The sequence below is a fragment of the Callionymus lyra genome, chromosome 15 (genome assembly GCF_982586985.1).
Source record: "Callionymus lyra chromosome 15, fCalLyr1.hap1.1, whole genome shotgun sequence".
Lineage (NCBI taxonomy): Eukaryota > Metazoa > Chordata > Actinopteri > Syngnathiformes > Callionymidae > Callionymus > Callionymus lyra.
In genome coordinates, this window is record NC_141832.1 from 14,991,730 (window position 1) to 15,018,021 (window position 26,292).

A 26,292-nucleotide genomic window follows, 5' to 3' on the forward strand; every position below is an offset into this window, starting at 1 on the left:
TTCCCTTATTTGGCATTTAATTCAGGCAATTATTTTGCTACAGAAGCATCACTGAGAGACTTTAAAAACAATGATTGTGCTTTTAAACCAGACTTCCTGTTTATCCAAACTCCCCAAACCAACACATTCATTCCAACGCGTCAACACGACGACGACTAGAGTCAAAGGTCGAGTGACATTTTCAGCTAAACTATAACTTAAATATGAATTTATTCGGCTCTCGTCGGCCACTGAGGTCCAGGCCCGGTCCAAGTTGTTCACGGTCACCACTGGTTCCGACGAGCAGGCGGACGTCTGTTCAGGGACAATCAGTCAAAGTTAACATTAAAAGTTTTAAAAATATATTTATCTTATAAGATGATAAACAGGAAATAAAAAAAGTATGTAACCTTCACCAGGTAAGACGCTTCCTCTGATTGGCTGAACTCTTCGTGGGATCATTCTCTTTTCTTCCTTTTGTCATATATATGTATATAATGTATATGTATAATATATATATACATTTATAAAATATTTACCAGAGAAGCTGCGGTTCAAATACTGCTCACTTCCGGTACTAAGGATTTAATGTTTACTTTTATAACGCTCGCATTATCCGAACTACTGTGGCCATCTAGTGGTGGAAAAGTATATTTCTGGTGGACCAAACGTTTCTATTTAAATTGAATATTCGTTTTGCAGGGACTGGTTCCGATTTATTTTATTTTTAAGATTTCTGAAAAGTGGATTTGTGTTTCCAAATATTTACTATAACACAAAACAAAACCATAATATACATTTATTTCAAATATTTCAAATGTTAAAAACCACTTCATTATAATATAAGCTTCCTCATCCTAATAATCATTATTTGTTCTTTAAAACCAAAACATATATTTACAAATTTACAAAAGACTTTCCCTCCAAAAACAGTCCTACTTGATTTCACATTTTGCCAATATTAGCTTAAGATGTTAATTATTCTATTATCTCAAAAGTACTCTTTGTAAAATGACATTTATTTTAGCTTTAACCAAATTATAATAGTGACAAAGTCCAGTACTTCTCATTAGACAGACACATTTTTACTTCCTTTTATCCATCATGGACGTGTTTTTTTTTCTCTTGCCATTTCCTTTTTGTTGTAGAAGGGACACCCTGGAAAGTTTTCCAGTCCATCAATAGCTTGTATGCTTTTAATGTTTTTATTTCAATATTTAACAAAAAAAATGAATGTAAATTCACCTTTTTCTTCCGAAAAAATTAATAAATAAGTGTTTCTAAAACACAAAAACAAAAATAATAATTTAAAAAAGAGACAAAAACGCCTAAAAGTGCTTAAAAAAAGAACAGTTAAAATGTTTGCACGTATAATAAAAAAACTAGGAAGTCGCTTAATACATTTTTGTGAGATGGATGATTGAAAAACGATAAATTAACGATCTTTGTCGCTGCTAAACATCAGTAAAAGTCATAAGTTCTGCTGTGAGGGAGAAGACGACAGGAGAGAGAAGAAGGACGACAACACAAGGAAGACACCAACCACCAGAGCCAGTCCCTCGTTTTTGTACAGACCTCTTTATTTCTCTCTCGGTTCTGTCAGGTGGATTCATTGCTACAGAGGCACTTAACAGAGGGAGGGGGGAGAAGAAGGGGGAGTTAGGGGGAGGGACATCCATCAGAAGATATCCCACAACCTAGTACAGAGATTCGTATTTACAGTCTCCGGGTTTGGACTCGTGACACGGCGAGAGAATTCAACCCAATTAAGTATCAAAATATTTGGATTTTTTTTTTTTCTCAAGCGGTTCTGTCACGAGGTCAGACCCGCGGAACCAGGATTTTTGAAGAAGCACATTCTGTCCCCCCTTCGAAGAGACAGGACGGGCTCCGACATCACGCCCACCACCACCGACTCAATCAAAGGAACCAGAAGATTTAATTTCTTCCAAACTGTCTTCTCGAAGCAACCAAAGCTAAAAAAACAAAAAAACTGCTGGATCAGAACTCATGGGGCCCCCGGGTCATAAATAGCTCTGAGGCGGGTCGCCCCGTATTTACAACAATACTTGGGGGTCAAGGATCGTTTGAAATGATGGAGATGAAGATGCTCTTTAAACTTTTATTTATTCAACGTCGTTAAAAAAAAAAGAAGCACAGATTGGTCGATAATTGGCGAGTTAGAATAAAAAGCGCGGTATCAAGGGGGGGGGGGGGGTCGGAGCGAGGGAGTACTTTTTTATTTTACTTAAATATCGAGTGATGTAGTGTCGGAATCTCTCGGCATCTGATCCAAGAGGTTTTGGGGGAGAAAAAAAAAAAGAAGCATCGGTTCACCCATAACAGGATGTTTCATGATCCAAGTCTCCCTCGACCCTTAAGCCCCGCCCCCCCCGACCGTCAGCCTATCATGTGCAAGTACACACATCTGCAGCCACACAGTAACACACACGGTATATATTGGGGTTTTAGTCTAGCAAAGAGGGCTCAGCGGGGCGGATAATGGTGGGCCGGTGGGAGGGCGCACCAGGGGGTCTTCGGCTGCAACAAGGAGAGGAGATAAAAAAAAAGGTGTGAAAGGGGCTCACGGAGAGTCAGGAGAAACCACAAAAACCCTCGAGAAAGAAAGAGAGAGAGAGAGAGGTCACTACCGAGTTTCGGAGGCTTACCTGGGTACACCCGGGGGGACTCGTGCGGGTCTGGAGGGGATCTGAGGAGGAGCGCTGAAGGGGTCCTGGGTGCTGTTGAAGGCGTTGATGGGTGGACCCGGGCGAGAGGGGATCGGAGGGGCCCCGAAGGCAGGGGAGGGGTTGAGAGGAGCTCCGTAGGCCGGCGTAGGGTTCAGCGGAGGTCCGGGGGTCGGCCCCCGAGCGACAGGTGGTCTGTTGGGAGGCTGCACTGAGGTGGGGGGAGGCCGGCGTTGAGGAGTCGGGCTGTAGGAGAAGAGAGGATAAAGTTAGTCCTGCTCTAGAGGGGTGTCGCGAGGGGGGGACCCACCTGGCCTCCTGTTGCCACGCGTTGTTGACGGGGGGCGGCACCGGGGTGGTGATGGTGTTGGCGGTGACGTCGCCGATGATGTTCAGCGCCTCCTTCAGGGCGTGGTACATGTGGAGCATCTCGTCGCGCCGCTGGGCCTGGTCGGCCGACTCCTCCATGAGGGCGTTCTGGTCCCCGGACGAGTACAGGTAGGCCAGCAGGTCGGAGTGGATGAAGTCTTTAGCCTTGAGGCAGGAGGAGACCACGGTTAAAGACCCGCGGACGGGAGACACGTGGTGCGTTCAAAGACGTCGGACAGTAAAGTAACAGATGATGTACTGGAAAAGAAATTTCTGTGCTTTGTTTTCCACACAGTACTGTATATTGAGACATATTGTAGCATAGGGGTGTGAAAAAATACCCATACAACGATATTTATCGCAATTTTTTTTTTTAAGATAGTGTATTGATTAAAAAATCCCTTAAAAATCATAAAATATCCCACTTTACTTCCAGCTTTCATTTATACAACGTAACCTTATATAAAGTGTATGAAATAAAATTAATTTTTTTTTTTTAATCTAGAATTTAAATTTTCTCATACAGAAGTCTGAAAAAAAATGTGCAATACAATAATATAAATAAATCAATACACCAATATATCAATTTTTGTGTCAAAAGAATTGTGACAAAAAAATCCTTTTTTAAATTAACATGCAAATATTTTTGTGTTGCAACCCAACTTCCGACCACTAGATGGCAGCTGTCATTACTAGCAGCTAAAGTAACAATGAAATCGATGCGAGATACCGGCGAAGACTGAGGACAAGAGGATACAGTCCACTACATTTTTTTCCAGCTTGTAAAGTTACATATATTTTGGTTTCAAAACAAAAAAAAAGGGGTCTGTACATTCTGCAACACCAGAGTCAAGTACTCGACAATACTACAAATATATCCTTGTTACTACAGTATCACAGTATATTGCAATATATAGTAACGTTGCCTCTGTATTGTGATACGTATCAAATTTCCATATTACTGCATATACACACCACTTGTAGCTACAATACTTTTTTTAATTCGACATCTGTTGCTATGTCAATCGACAGCTGTGATTGGTTGGCTGGGCGACCAAGCATTATAAGAGCTATCAGGTCACCAATGATGAAAAGGTTGTCGAGCGTAATGGCTCCACATATGCAATGTTGAATTTACAAGCTTGAATGAATGTTGTTTAATTAAACAAGTGACGGTAAATGAGCAACATTGTTGTTTAATTTAGGGGGATTTTCAGAAATAAACTAAGGACAAATATATTGATTCCAATCTTCCTCTGGACTTACATTGTTGATCATGAGATGCATGATGGTTTTGGGCACGATGTCGATGACGGATCGGTTGACGATGCCGGTGTACGAGTCCACCAGGTTCCGGATGGTTTCCACCTGCCGCTCCAGCTGCGGGTCCATGGAGAAGGTGTCCGGAGGAGCTTCCTCGTTCTCCGTCTGCGGGCGAGAGAGGTGTGACGGTGGATGTGGCTTCAAAAAAAGGGAGACCGAAAAAAAGAAGTCCTCCTCGTACCTGGTCACACTCTGGATACACTCCCGCCCGGAGGAACGAAGCTTTCCAGCTGTCCACGTCGTCCTGAGAGTCGCAGGCTAACTCTACCTGACGGAGGTCCTTGTACACGTTCCTGGAGAAGTTGTGTTTGTTTTTTTAATTGTTAATCACAACAACGAGGAGATGCTTCGTCTTTACCGATGTTCTGTGTTGAAGATTGCAAATATATGCTTGGTGGACATGAAGCCTTTCTCCACGTCTCTGATCTTCAGGTTGTCTAAAGGCAGCATGTATTTCTTCTCTTTCTCCTGCGAGGAACATATGAACCAGTTCAAGATCATTAGAAGCCAAAAGAAAAAGACCAGAACCACCAACAAAAGCAGATTAGATTAATATTATCAAGAGTTACCTTCATTACTTTCATTTAAAGCAGCATAAGTTTAAAAAAAAAAGAAGAAAAAGACTTTCCCTTTTTATATTATCTGTTATAAAAGGTAAATTGTCTTTTTCTAGCGCTCGTCTAGCAACCACTTTAACCACTGTCTTCACGACGTAACTTTGTCTGGGTGACCTATCAGACGGAGGCTAAGAGAACATGTGACCACTAAGTCAGAGACAGTATTTCTGTCTATTCTATATGAAGTATTGTGATATGCTTTGAAGTTACCAAAAAGTTTAAAATAAGAAAAAAATGCTGCAGTTAGACTGTTATGACACGAGGGGGCGCCAAAAACAATGTGTTCAATCTAACGTTTTGGTGATTTAAACTACAGGTTAAAAATGATGTCTACGTTTGTCCTGCTGTAGTGTGGTTATTTTGATATATACATGCTTATTTTATTCATTATCGTGTTTATTTTATGACTTTTACTATTATTCTATCAAATGATTATTTTAAACCTTTGTTAGTATTATTTTAGTTCCGTTTTGGTTCTTTTTACTATGTGTTAAATAATAATAATACCTTTTTAACGGCTGTTAACTACTCTAACTTACACAATGTGGACAAATAGATCATAATACTAGTTATGTCATTCAGAGGTTCAAAATATAATGTGTATATATAATGTTTAATGTCTATATTTTAAATAACTTCAACAAAGAATGAACTTCTTCCTTCATGGAAAAGGAGAAAAAAACTTTCTCCAGCATCAAAGAATTAGCAGCGTGTGCAGCGGTTCTTAAGAAGTGGTCGAAGGTGACATCATGATGAAAATCAATGAATAAAACAAGGATTTATTTCCAGTCGGTCAGTGACCACCAGGTTGGCGAGTGAACTGGGGGTGAGGGGAAGAGGAAGAAGGGGAGATTGGGGGAGGGGGGTGCCAGCTTTTTGCGAGCCGAGCAGAGACATCTGGAAGTGTTTAAAAATCCGACCGTGGTGTAGATCCAACCGTTACATCACTCCAGCCGCAAACACACAACATCCACGCACACACAAATAGATCGGAATGACACATATTAAGGATCAGATCGACTCTTTCTCAAACCGTCACTTAAACGTCTCGATCAGTTTCAACTGTTTCTAATCACGTGAGCACTTGAACACACAATCACCCCCCCCCCCGCCCGCCCGCCCCCTCGGCCCCCGTAACCTAGTACGATTTCCTGCAAATTCCAAAGTCAGACCCCGGCTGGAACATTTCAGCCCGCCTGCCACGTCAGTTTGCCTCCGACATCCCTGCGAGCTCATTCAACTCGCTCAGCTTCCATCGACTGGGAGACGCTCGGCTGCTGACCGGAGACTTAGTCCAGGATTTATTCATTTGTCGGCGGATATGGATTCACTGGGACGACGGTGAGGACTTTATACTTGAGTGAAACTACAATGCTAACCCATTTACTAACTATTTGAAGTGTGAATACAGGTTAGAAAAACTTAATAATGCAATAAAAAGAGTATTTATGTCAATATTTTAGATGTAAAAAGCCATAAAATGAAATGTTATCTGCTTTTATCTTACGTGTGATTTTTGGCTAATGTTTACTCTTTGTGCTCTCTGTCCTGCTGTAGTCGCCTGAAGCCACAATGACCTCGGGGTCCTTCCTCCTGCTGCCCCTCACCACCACCACCACTAACACCACCCGGCCTGCCCAGTGTTCAGACTACCTGTTCCTTCAGCCACAGCTGAACAGTAGTCTGCACATTGGTTAGGCCGGACTGGGACCAGCACCAGAACCAGAAGTCTTCTTCCAAATGTTTTGCGGTACAGCATGAGTAGCAGGGAGGTTAACTTCATATAGAGTTCCCATAATCAACTACAACAATTGAAGACAGTTGAGTTCCTAGAGCTTCAAGTTAAATGCAAGACTTTTTTTTAATACCATTTGAAATTGTAATTTGTAAAGTCAAGACCATCACGACAATTAACCTTGAAATATAAAAACTCCACCACATTAATTGCATTGGTTTGTGGATAATTTAACCCAAATGGCTATTTTAACAATAAAATACTCGTGACTATTTAGTCCTTTGAAAAACCGTCCTTGACTCCCATCGTGCCGATGTTGCCTAAAAAGCTCTCTTTCTGACGTTGTTACGTGAAGTGACCATGATTGCGCGTCTGCTCTGCGGGTCCTGACTGAAACCCGCTTCCTCGTTTTGTTAAGTTCCACTTGTGAAAAATGAATAAATGTCACCAAATATTTTTGATACATTTCCATTTTCAAACAAAAAAAAGTCATGTTTTTCATGTGTTCAACATTTTAAGACTTTTGAAATTTGGATTTAAGACATTTTATTCCTTATTTTAAGACTTATTTATCTCTGTAAAAGAAGTATGAAACATTCTAAGGAAGTAGTCTATAAGGAACATTTATTGGGATATTTTCAAACTTTCTAAGACGTGAAATATAATCAATAGTGACATTTTTTTAAAATATATAACACTTTAATTTAAAACACATTTTGTGCGAAGCAGATATAGCAGAAATGTGTTTGTACAAGGAAGATTTTTCAGTGTAAATATGACATTTCATCAGCAGATATGATTAACAGTGAACTACATATTAGTCGGTTTGAAACTGTTTGAAAAGCCGGTTGTGTTTTTGTCAAGGCCTACAAAAAAAGTATGATATGCAGAGAAAACACCTGCTTTTTGCAACTTAATATGAACCTCTAATGGTGTCGCAGCTGGACGTTCAACAGTAAATCCATTGATAATTTGACCGAGAACTTCACATTTGCAAAGACGACGAATTAAAAAAAAAAAAACAAAGTCTCACCTCTTCGTTTTTGTACCAGGAGAGAGATTCGGCGGTGAGGACGAACCAGTACTCTTTCGATCCTCCCTTCATGATGCTGATGTTGATGGTGAGCCAGCCTTTTCGGATCACCTGCGCAGTAGAAGAACGAGGGAGAGAGACGAGGGCAGTAGAGAGAGAAAAGTGCAACGGGACGATGAAAGAAAATACTGGTTTGACAGAGATGGTCTCTTATTGTGATCTACAGTGAACCAGATGGATGATGAGATAACGGCAGTTAAAGGATGTTAATGTGAAGCATCATGTTTGATGGCGGTGAGTAAAGAAGAGACGATGTTAGTCTTGTTAGCTATACAGAAAATGATAGTAAAATAGTTTTAATGCAAATTATTATATCAAACTCTCACTTTAAACATGAGATACAGAGGTAACAGGTCAGCAATATAGAAGCATTAAGTTAGTTTGCGTCAGAGACAAATTCTAGTTTGCCTTGCTAAGGAAAGTTAACAGATGAAATGATGACCAGTCGATGGTTTTATGATGATATTGTGAGTAAAAATCATGCAAAAGTTTAATTTTTTTTTTAAATTAGTACAAATACATCTACAATATAATCTACCGAATCGGCAAATGTATACATTTCAAATAATCAATGACCTCTGAAAGACAGAGTCTGTGTTATTTCATAGTAAAAAATGTTGATTCAAATCTATTTAAAAGCCATTAAAAATGCATTTGACAAGAAATATATATTTAAATCCATACAAATACGGCTGATTTAATCATTTAAATCCAAATTAACTATATTTTTTATTCTCGCAAGGCAAACTATTACCTCGCCGTGCACCAGGGGGCAGCAGAGATACTGACCCAACTGCAAGAACCAGCCACAGTTGAACACGTGGTCACTCCACTCGCTAAAAGGACCATTTTAGAAAAATAATAACGTCAATGTTAGTACCAAATTATTCAACACAATTTTTTTTTTGACAATTATGTCTTGAGAACCACAATTACTGCCGCACATTAGTGACGTCACAGCTCCAAATTACTGGAGACGGTTGGGAGTCAAGAACGTGTACCTTCTCCTCGTGGAGCTGTCCCAGAGCGCCGAGCTGCAGAAGTTCACAAGAACTCAGTACCGAGTTGAGTTTCGACTCTCGACGAGTCAATATTTATCCTCTTATCTGGCAGCGGAACCCTCTATAGCGGGCTGACCTGTACATGGTGGCTTCAGTCCTTGTTAGGCCTACTCAGTGCTGCCCCCCAGTGGCCAGGTGTGGTTAATATCTAGGGGTACTTACCAGAATTTCACCCTGCATTTACATGAAAGCAGGGAAAAATAATAGCAGAGAGGGAAGTCATTGGCAAAATGAATGAAAAAAAATGCAGACAACGAGAGGAGGGAAAAACCAGAGGACAAATGAAGGTCGGAGAATGTTGGGAGGAAAGAGACAGAATCCATACAGAGAGAGAGGAAAAAAAAGAAAGCAAGAAAATTACATGCAATTAGAATTACATTTTCCACAATCTGGTTACTTCATATTTCAGTTGAGGTGCGAGGGGGGGGGGCCATGCACACCGACCCTCCAAACAAAACAGAACTCAGATTATGGAGTCGGCAGAAGGACAAACACGCCTTCTCGGCATGCAAAACAGCCGTTAATGTCAGCCATGGAAACGATGGCCGTGCCGGAGGGAAGCAGCCAAGCAAAAGTGTTTTGCATCTGGAGCGGCTCCCGCTCGAGTCACAGGTCGACGATGAAAAGACATTTAATCTTAAACGACTACACAGAAGTTAAAAAGGAAGTTTAAACACAGGTAAAGGTTACGACATCAACCGCTTAATCGTAGCGCGATCACTCGACGAGATTAAAGCTCGAGGCAGCCGTCAGTCACGGGGGATTAAACAATACTTTGAATACACACCTGGTTTGGTATCGCTCGCTTCTTGTTGGCAGCCGTGCTGCGCTGCTGTGCACTGTCGGACAAAAAAAAACAACCAACAATGAGCAAGAAGGAACTCACAGAGCACATTTTTTTAATGGTTTGACCTTGAGGAATTGAGGTCAAAGGAAATATTATTTTCAGGGTCATAGAAGAAAACTTTTCCTATGAGTCTGAAAATGAACACAAAACTAATATTTTTTGTCATCTACGGGTGACAGAAGATGTCGATTCACTAAAATATCTTGATATTTTTCACAATACTGCATCTATATTCAACAGCACTGCGTAGATTTTTGGGCTTTCAAATCATATTTTATTTTTATGATCGTTTTTTTATGCTTAAAATTTAAAGAGTGTAAAATAAATTAATTTGATTTTCTTATTGACCGTTAACAAGCAAATATTCACAGCTTTTGTTCGTTTTTCTTTTGTCCACTAGATGGCAGCAGTCATTACTTCTTGCAGCTAAATCACAACGAAATCCCACGAGATCCCGGAGCTGACTGAGGACAAGAGGATACAGTCGACTCCAGCTGATTTTAAAGCTGATGATTGTACATATTTTGGTTTCAAAGCAAATGAAAGCAGTTTCAACTTCGTCAAGAGGTGTTCTGTAAATTCTGCGACACCACAAAAAAGCACTCTGCACTGACAATACTACAAATATACCCTTTTTTCCTACTGGGGAGTCAACATTTACCTTTTTTTTTTTTTACAAGGGTAACCAAAGCTTCCAACCGTTGTGTAACTGGTTACACAAACGACATTTGTGATCCGCACTCGCAGATCTGCAGAAGACCTAAGGTGTGTCTTAGACTTCATTTCACTTAACACTTCTACAAAATGTAAAATTTACAAAACAATGATAATAATTGGACGAATCAAACCATCTCTCACACAGAAACACCCCCTCGTTGTCAGCCCACCTGTTGCTGCCGTACCCTGGGGGGCTACCATCATCCAGCCTTCTGTGGTCAAGACTGAAAGTGACGTCATAACAACCGTTAAACAGCCCTAACAGACCATTGATCGAAATCCACGCGCCATGCAAGATGCAAGGCAAGGCCTCCCCCTGTCACTGATGTCACCAAACACACACACACACGGGACAAAGTTTTGTTGTTACGGATATAAGTACACAACAAAACAAAACAATCGCCTCGTCAGTGCCGTGCAGTTGTTACTTAAAAGTTTTGTGTAGAATTTGAGAAGCTGATTTCTTTCTACATTTCAATATTTAACCCTAAATTCAGCCATATATATTTGTCACTTACATTTACCAAATAAAATTTCCCAAGGCATTGTTATATATATATATATATATATATATATATATATTAGGGGTGGAAAAGGATCATTCACTACATCCTCCATAGATAAATGGACAATCAAACACTGCCAGATCCTAGGGTTGCTGAGGATAAGAGGATACAGTCGACTCCTGTAGCTTTTAAAACGGATGTTTGGAGACCTTTTGAATTCAAAACTAAAGAGGTTACGACTCATGTGGTACTTAAATTTGAATTTTCTCGACAAAAAAAGCTTGAAGATTATCATATAGACTGAGCTCGCACAACAAAGGCAAGAATGGGGGGAACAGAAGACCCCAATGAAAATTTAAATATATCCAATTTGGATGAAATCTACACCATATTTAATGCATATTAACTCCCAGTAGTAGGACTACCACAATCTCAGGTTCTTCAACAATAGTAAAGTAAGTAAGTAAGTAAGTAATATTTATTTATATAGCGCTTTTCGAGACCAGGGTCACAAAGGCACATAATCCACCGGAATGGACCTCAGTTCTTAATATAATCTTCTTCGTTTGTGGCTCATCATTGAGAGACGATTCTGGTCACGACATTCGTTGCTATTTTGGGAAATAATTAACCTTGACGCAGCTCGAACAATCGACTTGAAAAAAAACAACCCTTGTTAAAAAGCCAACAAAAGTACATGCACTTACCTACAAAGATGATTTTTTTTTTTTTTAAGACAACATTTTTCTTCAACCATCTCTTGTAATCCAGGAATATTCACAAACATGCTTTCTACACAGGAGAGATGTGAAGGTGGCGCCTCTCCATTCTACTAAACCGCTGCAGATGCAACGAGCGGCAGATGGACGTCACTTCAGTCAAATATAATTAGACTTTCGCTGTCAACCGGCACGATATTCCCAGAGACAGGAAGCCTGTTCCGTCGAGCAGCCGAGCATGACGTGCGCGTGTGTGTGTGGCGAGGAAGCGATATTATGGCGTGCAAATAAAAAAAAACCCACGGCTAATTAATCACCTTGATGGTGGCATCCACCGGTCTACGGAGGAACATGCTCGGATGTGGGTGGACGGCTAATTGGCGAGCTCGTTCGGCGACGCACCGCGGCTTCCAGTACGTGACTAATTAGAAGCGATCGCTTTGATGGGGGGGGGGGTTCGCTCGTGTAAAGGTACAGACGTGAGGAAAAAGCCACAAGAGAATTCAACGATCGCTTAACCGATGAAAGGATGCTCAGGAGAATGTGGACGAGTGTTTTCACGCTCGCGACGGACGAGGTCAAGATGCAGCAGAAAATAAAACCACGGGGGAGGGGCGGAGGAATACGTACTTGGCGAAGCCGATGAAGTCTTCGTGGTTGGTGTTGATGTAGGCCAGCTCGATGTCGATCAGCAGCAGAACCTCCACGAGCAGAGAAATGTAGAGGTTCAGTTTTTTAGATTCTTTTCAGGCTGTTGCTCCTAAGCTTTGGAACGATCTTCCTCTCTCTTTGCGCTTGATGGATCTACTGACTCCTTTAAGAAACATCTTAAGACGTTTCTATTTGTTCAGGCTTTTCCTTGATTTTCTGGAACTCCTGTTGTGTTATCAGTTTTATCTTGATCTTTAAAATATATACTTTATTGAATATTGTTTTGATTGTTTAAGCGCTTTGTGACCCTGGTCTGGAAAAGCGCTATACAAATAAAAATTACTTACTTACTTACTTACTTACTTTAGTATCTTAAATGTTGAGGATATATATATACATATATTCTCATGATTAATGTTATTTTTGTTGCATTATAACATCCTGTGTGAGTCTCAATGCGGGTTTTTTTGGGTCGATTAAAGCAGAAATACGTAACATTAAAAGATGGTTTCTGGCTCCCTCCCATGTCAGAACAGAGTAACTGCATCGTCATGGAACCTTCCGTTGCCACTAACGTCAAATGTTCTTGATTTGTCTTTTTTTGTTTTATCATTCCGAGCATTTCCTGCAGGGAAGATCAAACTTTCGGTTGTTTCATCTTAATATTGTGTTTTCTTTTGGTTGATTAAAATAAAAAAAGAGAAGAAAAATTGTAAAAGAAGATACAAATGCAAAAGTTAAAAGCAACAATAAGCAAGTTTAAAAATGTAGTTTCTGACCACGCTTTTAAGAAAAGTGCAACTAAAACATCATATCTTCTAGGAATTTGCATTTTCCTTTTTTTTCTTCAAAAAGTCTTTCAGTACTTCATTTAAAAGTATGTCTTTGATCCACTGCTTTAATTTTGTCATATGGAGACCTCACAGTGGAAGTCATTAAAAAAAGAATAGCAAGGGTTCTACTAAAAATCTATTTAATGTAGATTGTTATCAGGGTTTTTCCCCTTTCCCATGTGTGTTACTTCATATATAAAAATATAAAACACTATAAAATTGTATTCCTTGTGTTTCTCTTAGAAAAAAAACACTCAAATTATCTCTTAAAAATAAAAATAAAAATCAGATGTCTAATCTTCATACCTGGTCCTTGGTCTTGCCTTCCCTCTCTCGGACGTAGGTGGTCACGATGCGCTCGGTTTCCTCTCTCAACCTGGGGTAGGAGTTGAGCTAGAAAAAAGACAAAGGCAAACGACTGCAGTGCTGACCAGAGACACGGACGCAGACATGTGACTTTAGTAGACCCGGTTGGACTTACCAACGTTTTAACCAGAGAGACACACGAGTGAGAATTGAAAAATAAGATGAGAACAAAGACAAAAGGGGGAAGAAAAGAGAGTCAAGTGACAGTTAAGGCGCCACACATATGCAAACAGCTACACACAGAGAAACACAAGATTAAGATTTCTGAGAAGAAAGTAGGAAATTTATCACAAGCCAGAACTAAAAGAGATGTCATGCCCTGAGTTACAGTTTGACAAATGGTTGAATGTAGGTTTTGATGTGAATTGATGGATTTAATTTGAAGGAAAACAAGATGTATTTCTGTCCTGAAGACGGCGATGACGACGGTAATGACTCTCGATAACGTGCACCTTTGTCCTCGAGCCACTGGTGACTCTTTGAAGGAAGCTACGCTGAGAATGGTTGCATTCTTTACAGGACAATGTTATTCATTAACAGGTTACCAAGGTCGTGAGCTAAACTGTTTTCTCTTGAGCACCATTTGTTTCTGTGTACGGTGTTACTTCGCCATTTTTTCATTTATTATTTTTGTGCATTTTTAAATATATTAAATAAAGCTGTAGGGACAACAAAGCTCTTTGTTTTTGTTCACATTGTTGTCACAAAAACGTGATTTATTTGAATGGACGATCAACTTAACATCACCACAGAAGTTGGAGGCACTTATTACCGCATCCATCTTAATGATGGTGCCAACAAAACAGTGAACTCCCATGATGCCTTTCTACACACGGCTCCATTTATTTATTGTGTTTATAAATTCTACGACTGTCACTATGTTGAAAGTGATCAGCGGATGTGATTGGTTGGCTGGGCGGCAAAGCATCACGGGAGCCGTCAATGTCATCTTTACGGAGCCGGTTGTTGAAAAAGTGGCCAAATATCAGGAGAATATCACTGCAGTCGCCTGTTAATGTCCGACTTCTCAGTACAAGAGTTGTTAAACGATGTGTTTTGATGCAAACAGGAAGATGAAGTTGACCGTGTGTGTGATCTCATGACTGGTATGAAGCATCTGATGGTGATTCTTCTTTCAACTCAAGATCATCAAAGGAGCTACGGTTCAAACACGAACGAAGAAGCCATCTTCTCGGGGGCACAGGTGTGTTCTACGGTTACCTTGACGGCACACTTCAAGACGAGCGCCGTGAGCTCGGACACCACGAGGTCCACGCATTTGAGGCTCGGCTCTTTGAGTTTGAGGATCTGCTTTTTGACTATCGCCTCGAAGGCCAAGTCGGGGGTGAAGAGCCCCGTTCTGAGAGTTCATGCGGGGTTAGAATTGCATTTTTTTTTTGTCGGGGCCGCAGAGAAGGAAAGAATTATAGGAAGAAAAATGACAGACAGGGGAAAGAAGAAGAAGAAGAAGAGAAAAAGAGAAAGTTTTCATTTAGTTAGTCATTTCTAGTTTGTTTGCATTAGACCAGCAGGACAAGCTGAAGGCGTCACATTCACTACAATCTCTTGGTTTTTGAGTTTAACCACGGAGACCTTCAGCTTGTCCGAGAAGAACCAACAGATAAAGATGCCGACACATCTTCACAACAACACATCACAGCACTGAACAACATGTCACCACCACCTGGACACAGGGATCAGCGAGGCCCGGGGGGCTGAGGACAAACTCAAGGGTCAACTCAGCCACGGGGGCGTCTCATCCCTGGGTGCCGGGTCGGTCGGGTGAGATGATGCCGGGACTTCCCGCGGTACCTTATTTGTGCACTGCCTGACTGTGTTGATTAACTCCTGAATGACCAGATCGATACATTTGAGACACGGAGTTTTCAGCTTTACAATCTGCTTTTTCACGATGGCCTCAAACGCCAGGTCGGGAGTGAACAGCCCCGTTCTGGAGGTGGACAGGGAGACGGGGGGAGAGTGGCAGACAGATGGAACAGTTAATGGACACATGGGTGGACAAAATAAAACAAAGTGGACGAAAAAAAAATGACTGCAATGACGACACCATTGGAAGTAGGGCGTCAACATCTACATGGATTACAAATCATGACTCTTTACACATCATTTTTCTTTCTCTCCACCTCTTCACTCATTTCTCAACAATATAGAGTAAAGCAGAGCTTCTGTTGACCCATTAGGTGTGTTCTGGTCATGTGGTCTGAAGCTAAACATTTACAAAAATTACAAAATACATATTGTGCGACTTCAAGTAATACCAACGGAAAATCGTGGTGCGGCTAAACATTTACTAACGTGTACATAAAATCAGTTCATGATAAGTAAGTAAAACCAGAATTGTAAGTTCACCTTATGTTCAGAGGGAGAAAAAAAACGGTAAAATACCTGGTATTTATCTGCTATGTTGGCTATTATTTCGCATTTGAAGTGGGTCTACAAGAATAGGTTTTCATCTGATTACTACTGGAAGGGCTTTGATGTAATGGGATTAGGAGGCGTTTGGATGGAGACATAACCCTCTAGTGGTTGTGCAGCACTACTGCGATAGAAAGGGATCTCCATAGTGTAATCTAATTAGAGTTAGAAGTCTAATAGTTACGTTTTTTTTTACACATCTTTAAAATTATATCATCAGCTTGTTTCCATAGTGTAGTGATTATCATGAAATTATATAAGTCATGAACAAACAAATGGGGCAAAATAACATGGTTTAAAACACAATGAAAAGAAAAGTAACACGAGGAAAACAACCAGGCAGACAAAGAGCTAATGATGAGACCCATCAATTAATTATGTTGAGAAAACAGATACGATGTTTACATGATATTATGACTAAAAAAAGCTGACGACGGCTTTAATTAAAAGCCATTAGCATCCGTTTTTAGATCACTAATGCATTTGAAAAAAAATAACGATAGTTGATTTTGTGAAAACTGATGCAACATGACAATCATCTGTAGTTTTTAGTGATTCCATCATTACTTGCCTGATTCCGTGAACATTCTTGATGGCATGACTGATTTCCCTCCTCAGCTCCTTCTCATCGAACACAATCTAAAAGAACGAAAAAGGGGAGGAATCCTCAGTCGCCTCCTAATAATTCTTCTTTGTTGAAAGTGGCGACACCGACCTTGACAAGCTCAAAGGGGAAGCGCTCGTGGAAAATGCGGTTGATTTTAGCACCGCCCGACAACTCGTTGGTGTCCACCTGGTCCCCGGAGCCTTCGATGCATTTCTCAAAGTCCACGCCGAACTGCTGGACCATTCTGAGACACACCAGCCGTTTGAAGAGTTAAAGAGTATTTTTTCACAGAAGTCTTTTAGGAGATGCACTCACTGCAGCAGGGCTTTGGTTTTGCGCGTGGGGTCATCGGGGCTAAAGTTCTTGTACTCCTCCACCTCCTTCTCCAGGGAGAGAAGCTGACCCTGCAGTTTACTGCGCAGGCCAGGCAGCGTGTCCCTGATGTGGTTGGTCAGTTGCTGCAGAGCAAAGGTGTGCATTTTGTATCAGCAAACAAAATACTTACCAATAACACAACGAGTAATAAAACAAACCTGGTTGAGGGTTTTCTGTAGATGTGGGGTTCCCATCCGCTCCGCCATATGTCTGTACGCCGGGTGAGAGAGGAAGAACTTTCTCTCCGCCGCGAGGGCAGCCCTGATGTCCTTCCTGCCATCGATGTCCTTCTGACTGCGGTTCACCACGCCGATGTAGCCTGAACACATGTCCATCATTTAAAATAACATGTTGGGGCTCCAACTGTGAAGATTTGATCGCTAACCTCTACGGAGTGGCAGCAGCTTATTTTCCAGGATGTCCTTTGCGTCTGTGCCTTCATCCATGAGGTCCAGTTTGGTGATGACGCCGATGGTTCTCAGACCTAACGCAGAAGAACGAGTCAACGTCAGTAGAAGAAGAAACTTCCAAGAGCCCTTGATGAACGTTGTAGTCAAGTTAATAATCTAAAATATCCAGTAACATTTATCTAATAAAGTACTTCTTATCATGCATTTTTTTTATTTTGATTCAATACATTTTGATGCCTAATTAGGTTTTACCTTAACAATCATGAATTGTAATGTTGTTTTAAGGATTCAAAGAAAACCCTGATGTTTATATTTATATACATAATAAAACTTGTTTGTTTTTCTTTAGGACAGACCGAGCTCGGGGCCACATGTGGCCGTTTTACTTTTTTTTCATTTGACCTCTATGTGACCCAAAAACTAATTTGAAAACTTAAATCTTGTTTAGCATTTATATCATGAATTTATTTTTAAAATGTAATACTTTTACTACTCTAAACACTTTTTTTTTTTTTAAGATGTTTTATTAGTCCTTTTGTACGTATTTTTTTGTCCCTCATAATTAATAACAGAAAATATATTTATAATACGTTCCCCCATCATATAAACCCTTTTTTCAACCTTTTTATCTTTAGCCTTGACACACATCACAACATTCTCAGAATATTTTCAGGCTGCTGATAAAAAGGAAGAGGCAGATCACTTCATTAAACTACCATTACAATCTTTGAGGTGATAACACAATATAACACTCATTTAAGTGCAAACAAGAGGGAAAGAAAGACAAACGTATGTATAAACAGTAAAGCCTCTAGTGTCATAAGCCATAAAATAATTGATTATAAAAGCAGTAATAAGCCTATTTGACAGCAACGACCTTTAGATAGTATTACCATCAGGTCCTTCCTATCCTCAGAGCAATTTATTAACACACTGCAGAATAAACATTGAGTTCTCAAGAGATTAAATTGACAGGTCGGAAGCTCATAAAAAAAAGGAGATCTTGAAATCACCAACCCCTCTTTGCAAATACCAATCTTTATCTTCACGCAGCGTTTTTACCTTGAGGGTCCACCTCCTTGGCTATCTTGAGGGCGTCGGAGTTGGCGAGGTCGGTGTTGGCGGGCGTGACGGCCAGGATCAGACAGCTCTCCTTGGAGATGAACTGCAGCAGCATGTCCCTGATCTGGTGCTCGATGTCCACCGGCTGATCTCCGACGGCGACCTTCGTCATTCCCGGGAGATCGATCAGAGTCAGGTTGAGGACTGGATCCCAGAGATGGCGCCCCGTGTGAAAGACATGATTCAATTAATATCACGTCAATGTGAAATGGTATGATTTGTATTTTACCGTGGGGCGAGTAGACCCTCAGGTTAATTGGGATGGGAGATATGCCTTTGTTGGAGCCCGTGATCCGGTCCGTCTCCGCCTCGATCTCCTGCCGCACCTCATCGAAGTCCACGAACTTCTTCTGTTTGCAGTGCAGGAATTCGGCGTATACTGCACTCGGGAAGGACGGATTGACATCCGGAGAGATTGGCGGAGGCGAGAGAGAAGAGATAAGAGTTGAATTAAAGAGATGAAGGCGGTATAGACGGGAGCGAGGAGAACTTTGCTCCGGGCGGGAAGACATGGAGGGCATCTGCGGGGCGGTGATGAAAGGAGACAGATGAGGCCATGTGCAGACCCAGCACACTCACCTGCTTTATTGTTGATGAGCTGCAGAATGAGAGGTCTGCGGGTTACGATGCCCGATCCTCGAGGAAGAAAGTCGCTGAGGAAAAGAGAGACGGAGAATCAAATAAACACCTCAAGTGATGAATGTCATGTCGGGGCGATACGAGGCTGGGAAAGGAACATCGAGGAGGAAAAGTGAAAGAGACGGGCAGAATGTTCAATTATTCATTAGGCTCAATGTTCATTTTCCCCACAGCGTGGCCTCTGCTAAATTGACGGGAACTGGGGGATTTCACGCCTCACAACAAGTCAAATGTGACTCATAATTGGAGCATCAGACAACAATGTAATGCACACCTAGTCACGGAGCAGGGATAAAAAGACTCTGGGAGGCAAATTAACAATAAGCTAGAGGTGTGAAAAAATAAGGGGCGACATTCTATTTCAATACTGTATTTAAATTAACAGCAGGCTATTAAATAATATTCTATTTAATAAAAAAAAACTTTTTTTTTTCTCTTTTCAAATAACATGCAAATATTCAAAGCGTTTTGTTTATCTTGTCACGTTATCGTGTTGCACATCATCACAACTTCCAGCCGCTTCCTCCGCAGTTAAAATGAATCTTGAGAGATGACTCAGAATGAGAGGATACAGCCGACTGCAGCAGCTGATGTTTAGGCAAATTTCTGTTTCAAAACAAATGAAAAGGGTCATGCGTTCTGTCAATTTTCCAGAATCAAATACTAGGACAATACTACAAATATATCCATGTTCATATAGTAAGTAAATAAGTAAGTAATTTTTATTTGTATAGCGCTTTTCCAGACCAGGGTCACAAAGCGCTTAAACAATCGAAACAATAATTAATAAGATATATACTTTAAAGGTAAAGATAAAACTGATAATACAACAGGAGTGGAATATATCGTGTCGTTGTCCCTGTATGGTGATATGAAACATACAGCCATAGTCTTGCTAATAAACACCACTATAATATACACAATGTTACCTCAAGGTGGATCTGAGGTAAACATCCTGAAAAATATAAATCACCTAAATATAATAGGACCTAAAACTAGAAGATCTTAAATCTTCCACTAGCTCTCAGTCTGTGCTTGTTGGGCATGGGAAGGACGTCTCTGTCTTTATAAACCATTCCAAGTTCCAGTCTGGTGGCCAAGCTTTTCAGCACTCGCCAACTATAGAGAAAACTAAATTCTGTCCACAATTTGTGAAACTGTTCCTTATCGAGTGTCACACGAAGAGTCGCCCGGATGCTTTGTCGTGTCATCCTTGTGGATCTGAACAAGCGTTATTGTTTACTAGATAATCTGTTGATGATGGTTCAGGTTCTGTACAACATATTGGCTTTCATAATATCCACCCAGAATAAATATCAGCCTTCATGCGTTGTACAAATTTGTATTTGGTTGTGGCATATTAAACGGCTCAGTGTTTGTTTTGGCTTTTATTAAAACGGCAAGCTAATGACTCAGCCTGGACAAGGTTGATTCTCTTAAGTAAAAGGAAGGATAAGGAATGTCTGAAGACTCTTTGTCAGCAGTTAGCGGAGGCTCCTCCTGTAAGTCGGCATTCGTAAACGGCGAACATCTGGTAGTAATAATTTTGCGCGGCAGAGTCCAGCATACAGTCTTGTCAAACCCACAGTGACTGTAGACGGAAACACTGAATGTGCCATCTGGTGTTTAAAAAAAAAGGGGCAACAAGAAGGGATAATAAGAATGCATTGATTCTTTTCGGCCTGGCATACCAGGGTTGAGGTCCGCTGGAGACGACCCCAGCTGTCATTTGGCGGGGGAAGGCAGGAGACGTCCTGAACAGCTTGTCATGCTGACCCACAGTGACAGACGACAAGACTTTTATATAGAGGGAAATGAGATTTTAGGAAATCAAAAAGAGCAATAGTCAGGACAACAATGTGTCGAAAACATTTATCGTTATTATTATATATAAAATGCTTTAAAAAAATGTTTTAATTGCATCACAGTTCTTCCTGACATGAGTCCGGGAAATAAAAGGACGGTCTACTGGTACTGGAATGTAACCATCCATTGGAACAATCTAGTTGGTGCTGACTTCAGCGAAAGGGCTTGGTGTCGCCGGTGCCATGCAACCAACACTATGTGGACTAAAACAAAAAAAAAGAGGATCAGTTTGAGCAGCAACAATTATTTAAAGGGAAAGTGCGTGTAGGGCTGGGTATCGATGTTAAGTTTCCAATACCGGTAGTGATACCGATACCTCAACATCGCTAAGGGTTCCTTAATTTTTACGATACCATGAAAATGACATTAGTACAGATCTTGAGTTACATTTTTCAGCATCTGTAAAATTCCACTCCAAGTTGTTATCTTGAAGATAAATAAAATAAATAATTTCTAGTGCAAAAAAAAACAACAGTTTTTCTTCAGAAAAATCACACAAAGATCACACCTGGATATCGAAACTTGGCGTCAAAAGACGAAGTATGTTTGGATAGTGCCAAAAAAGAACTGTTAATCTCAGTACCCAGCCCTAGGTGTGTGAAAGAGAGAAGGCGGGAAATAAAAAACAAAAAACACGCTTCACGCTCTTAACATATTAAAGCGTATAAGTTACAGGTCACTCTCACTGAAATACCAGGTAAACGCCGAGACTAGTGGTGGAGAATAACAAGTAAAAGCCCTAAAATATAGATCAAACGTGAAGCGCAATCCTTGCAAAGAAATACAATTTATTCAACTTGATCAATCTTCACTCAAGAAAGTGGATGGATAGTTTAAAAAAAATCAGCACAAAAAAAGGCCAATATTCTATTATTGATGCGTTAGTAAATGATAGACGAGGCCGAGCAGATTGTGTGTCAATTCATACATTATGGATGTCACAGCAAAGAGCATCAGACTGTGAGCCTCTCGCCTCCAGGAGAAAAAAAAAAGAAAGGAAAAGACAGATACACGTCTCTCCTCCTTTATTCTCGCCCTGGTATTCCTTTTGCACACAGACATAACTGATAAAAACCTCTCTCTGCTGAAGGCCTGGCGTTGTTGTCATTCAAACATTGACTTTAAAGTAAACCTCAGAGGTCAAAGAGCAGCTCCCACAGGGTGATATTTAGCCAAAATGTGTTTGTGGTATGTTGAGGCTTTTCCACAAGCGTCTGATGCGACACTGTACATATAATTATGGCTCTCCACATTCCCACAGCACTTCCCATGTCTGCTGCTACAGAGGAGAATCATTCGCTCAGAAAGCAATGAAAGAAAGTAGACTTCGAAACTCACTTGTTATCTATACATGCGACAGCAGTGTTCTCACAGTAGCCTGATGGAAAGAGATATATTGATCACCTCCACCCAACACAGCTTGTAGATGGAGATATGGTTTACTTCCTCTTTAAGTTTATAGAACAAACTATTTACTAACACTAACACATTCAAGAAGTGCTTTTTTTGTACATTTCTTGACTAGAAACCACTGTGTTTAAGACTCTCAAAAGTATATTACCAAGAATCTGGCGATACGCATCAAGATACAAGGGGAACGATACGATATTTCGCAATAATTTATTTGTAGTATTGTCGAGTACTTGACTCTGGTGTTGCAGAATTGACAGACCACATTACTTTTGACAAAATCATAACTGCTTTCATTTGTTTTGAAACCAAAAGTTGCCCAAACATTAGCCTTAAAAGCTGGTGGAATCGACTGTATCCTCTCGTCCTCAGTCATTGCCGAGATCTCACAGGATTTCACCTTTAGCTGTAGAGGACGTCATGACTGTTCAACACAATAAAAAAGAGCAAATGCTGTGAATATTTGCATTAAATGATTTCATTTAAAACTCACTTTAATGAAATACAAACCATTAAATAAATATGATGAAACTAAACAATTATTTAAAAGCAATAAGAATTAAACAAGAAAACTTTTTGGGGTTAAATAATCGATACAGTGTCGTAAAATAAAACATCACGATACATCTATATTTTCTTACACCACTACTGCAAACAAGTACCTTTCCTTGTATTATATATGCCTTAAGAGTTTGCACATGTTGACCATTTTAAATTTGCATCATTGTTTACTATTAACACTTTGAACTCAGAAAAGTCTGCCTAAGAAGCTGTTTCTAGTAGCTTTTTGAGTAGCGTTGCCTTGGAGGAAGCCTGAATGTTACAAACTTCAAAGTGCTATTAAGGGATTTGAAGAGCTTATTCCCAGATAATAATAAGAGAAGATAAAAAAACACATAGTGAGTGACGTTACGAAAAGCTCTCACGACATATAACCTAGATTCTATTGTCATGGAGCCACAGAGGACGAGGGATATTTCACTTGCCTGGGGACACAGAGATGAGCCCGGCTTTCACACCGAGCATTTACCTCGGCATAAAAAAAAGGGGAAACAAAAAACATATGCGGACATACAACAGCAGCCGAATGCTCTTGCTTCAAAATGTTTCGCCACCGCGGGGGATTTCCCCATCGATGACCTTACATCACTAAACTTCATGCAAGCTATGATTGATGCCGAGGTTATGCTGGTTAGCGTCCGACTCCAAAGCTCAAACAAGCTCTTGGATCAACAATGAGTCATCGCGGCCACATGGAGGCCACGCCTAGTCCTATGATGTTTGGCAGTCTAGCGTTCAACTCTGTACGGCTTAAACGTAGACTTTGTATCGATTGTTAAAGTGTAAACATGACGCCTTTACTGGAAGTCATCTGAGAGACTACAAACACAAGGTGTAACTCAGATCACGATGAACTTCCGGAAACAAGCGATTGCAAAGTAGGCAAAATAAAACTAAGCCATTTAATAAATGATAATAAAACGCATATTTGTAGCACACTGATTTGGGTTTTAATACTTTACCAATATAAATTAAAATAATTTTATATTTTAACGTGAAATCGAACTTATGTATTCATGCGTTTCAAAAGACTGACGGTGGATTGACGACTTGTATTTAAAATCATGAAATTTAATACCAGACTTTTTAGGGATCAACGTCAATGATAAGATTTACACCACTTAGGGGGGAAATCAAATAATACTAATAAACTATATAAATTGAAAAAAATTCGACCACAACAGAAGGAGCATCCAACAAGAAAAGAAAGTATATCTTGAATCACAAAGTGATTTTCTATAAAAGTGTTTACATTTGTCTTTGTTATTTAGTCCCCCACACCCACTAGGGCTGCACGATATCGGAAATAAGTGCGATTTTCGATATTGGTGTATTCAATTGCGATATCGATATTAATTCTCTTTCCCCTTAGCAACCGAGCCTAGCCAGCTGCGCCGCACAGCTGACAGACATACGGAGATGTAAACGAAAACGAGACATAGAAGTACAAATTTCAATGTTTACAGAACGTGACACCGATTGGTTGAAGTGGGCATTTAAGGTCACGCCTGATTGGTTAAAGAAATTCTTGATTTATATAAAAAATATATATATATATATCGCACGCGTTTTCGATACGCATATACACATCTCAATATTTATATATTTTTTAAAAGATTGTGCAGAACTACTACCCACTATCAGTAATCCACAAATCAAATATACAATAGAAGTTCCCTTTCTTCGGTCAGTGGTAGTTGAGTGAGTGCTGATTGATTTATGTTATTTTAATTTGAACTAATAAAGTTTAAGGGAATAAGATTAATTCAACTGTCTATTTAAAGTTTTTCTTTTGCTTCTAAAAAAAACACACATCGTATTAATTGGAAAACTTGTCAATGAAGTTTGTTCTTTCATTCTCATATTTGACTAACTTGCTAACCAACAAGAAGAATGTCATGGTTTGTTATGGAAATATATCATAAATGTGATGACGGTGAGAATTCAAATAGCCGTCACAAACATGAAAACAAGCTTCATTGAGCATTGAGGGAAACGTTTGCTGTTATGATTCAGTAGCACGTATCACGACTTACAAAACCTCCTTATCACATCCGATATGAAGTGTTGTCTGTCGCAGAAGCTGCAAGTCTGCTCTCGCCCAAGACGATCCAGCAAACATTTGTCTGTGCGCCATCTACGGAGCTTTATTGCCTTCAAGCCATGCTATAGTTCACTCTGCGGGTTCAACACAAACAGTCAATGGTGGGGAAACCTGCTAAACAAGCCGTCTTGTTTTTTTTCTCACGTAAAAGGTTGGGCTGTGGGAGTGGACGAGCGTCTGCTAACAAGAACTACCGCTCTCACCTTACCTAAAGCAGAAGTCTACTTCCTCTATTGCCTAAAAAAGCGGTGGCGAGAGCGGAAAGTGACTTCTTGCAGACCTGAAAACTTGCATTGCTTGCAGAGACAGAAGTTCAACGTCTGGTTAAATGCAGGACACAAAACAAAGCCTAAAGAATTGAACGAATGCGGTTTAGCGTGAACATTTTAAAGAGAATCAATGAAGAGTCAATTATCAACAGATAATATGTTATCTTATTGAAATACTACTAATGTTTACAATAAAAGTGGAATAAAAAGGAGGGAAGTTCAGTGGATGACCTTTATGGATTCATATGGAGAATATAATCCAAGAGATTAAAGCATTGTGACGTCATATATCCGAATATATATTATAGAAGGAAGAAGACAAACGTTTTAAACTAGTGTCAACAACTGGAAGAACATCCATTACATATTTGTCTATGTCAAACAGTGATAGAAGAAGAAGTTTGCATTTGACTTTCAAAAGACCACACAAACAATGAAAGGTTTTTGAACATTTAAGAAACACAAACATATGGTGAGTTTTGTGTCCTTTAAAGTATAAACAGTGGATGCTGTCAAAGTAGTAAAAGGCTCCACTCACTTGCCAACAAAATTCTCCAGCACCGAGCTCTTCCCGGCGCTCTGCCCGCCGACCACGGCGATCTGAGGCAGGTCCAGGTTACAGCTCTGACCGATGGAGCTGAACGCATCTTGGAGCTTGTTTATGAGGGGAATCAGGTCTTCCATCCCCCGGTTCCCCATGGCTTCCTTCAGCTCGGAGAGCTCAGACAAGATGCTAACGTTAGCTTAGCAGCAAGGTGCTACTCGGGTTACTCCTGTTTAAAAAACCCAAAAGCCTTCCAAACTATCTAGGGTCAACCGCCTGCTGTGTATGCGGGTAGAACTACTTTAATTCCGCGGGGTTTAAAAACATCTAACTGGATTTTATCTGACGGTAAACTCGCAAAACAAAACTTCCTTCTGACCAAACGCCATCCGGTCAGAAGGGAGACGACATCCGACCGAAACCGGCGAGTGAAGCCCCGCCTCCTG

The 26,292-nt window shown here is 40.4% G+C and overlaps 1 protein-coding gene across 4 annotated transcripts; it reads right to left on the bottom strand.

Annotated features, from left to right (window-relative positions):
* On the bottom strand, window positions 1-26,250 carry dnm2a (dynamin 2a). 4 transcript variants are annotated; one of them, XM_087809701.1, is made up of 22 exons: window positions 25,841-26,250; window positions 19,033-19,106; window positions 18,683-18,832; window positions 18,394-18,597; window positions 17,307-17,405; window positions 17,080-17,240; window positions 16,862-17,004; window positions 16,655-16,790; window positions 16,511-16,578; window positions 15,316-15,454; window positions 13,444-13,530; window positions 12,284-12,354; window positions 9,652-9,703; window positions 9,027-9,038; window positions 7,744-7,854; window positions 4,717-4,826; window positions 4,540-4,651; window positions 4,302-4,463; window positions 2,977-3,200; window positions 2,649-2,912; window positions 1,555-1,605; window positions 1-294 (listed from the first exon to the last, which is right to left on the bottom strand). In XM_087809701.1, exons 1-22 carry the CDS (start codon window positions 25,999-26,001, stop codon window positions 264-266), a joined length of 2,622 nt encoding a protein of 873 aa, XP_087665827.1. In that variant the 5' UTR covers window positions 26,002-26,250; the 3' UTR covers window positions 1-263. The 4 variants fall into 4 exon arrangements, with proteins under 4 accessions (XP_087665827.1, XP_087665829.1, XP_087665828.1 ...); XM_087809703.1 differs by lacking the exon at window positions 9,027-9,038; XM_087809702.1 differs by lacking the exons at window positions 1-294; window positions 1,555-1,605 and adding an exon at window positions 2,088-2,520 and having other exon boundaries at window positions 25,841-26,249.
* Window positions 26,251-26,292: the final 42 nt, after the last annotated feature.

Excerpts from the sequence above, each read along its gene's own strand:
- dnm2a (XM_087809701.1), bottom strand. The coding sequence starts at position 26,001 with ATGGGGAACCGGGGGATGGAAGACCTGATTCCCCTCATAAACAAGCTC. Across the intron at positions 12,355-13,443 it reads AAGGCAAGACCAAGGACCAG|GTTCTGCTGCTGATCGACAT; the intron begins GTATGAAGATTA and ends CTGCTCGTGGAG. Across the intron at positions 1,606-2,648 it reads GTCCCCCCGGGTGTACCCAG|TGCCTCTGTAGCAATGAATC; the intron begins GTAAGCCTCCGA and ends CCCTCTGTTAAG.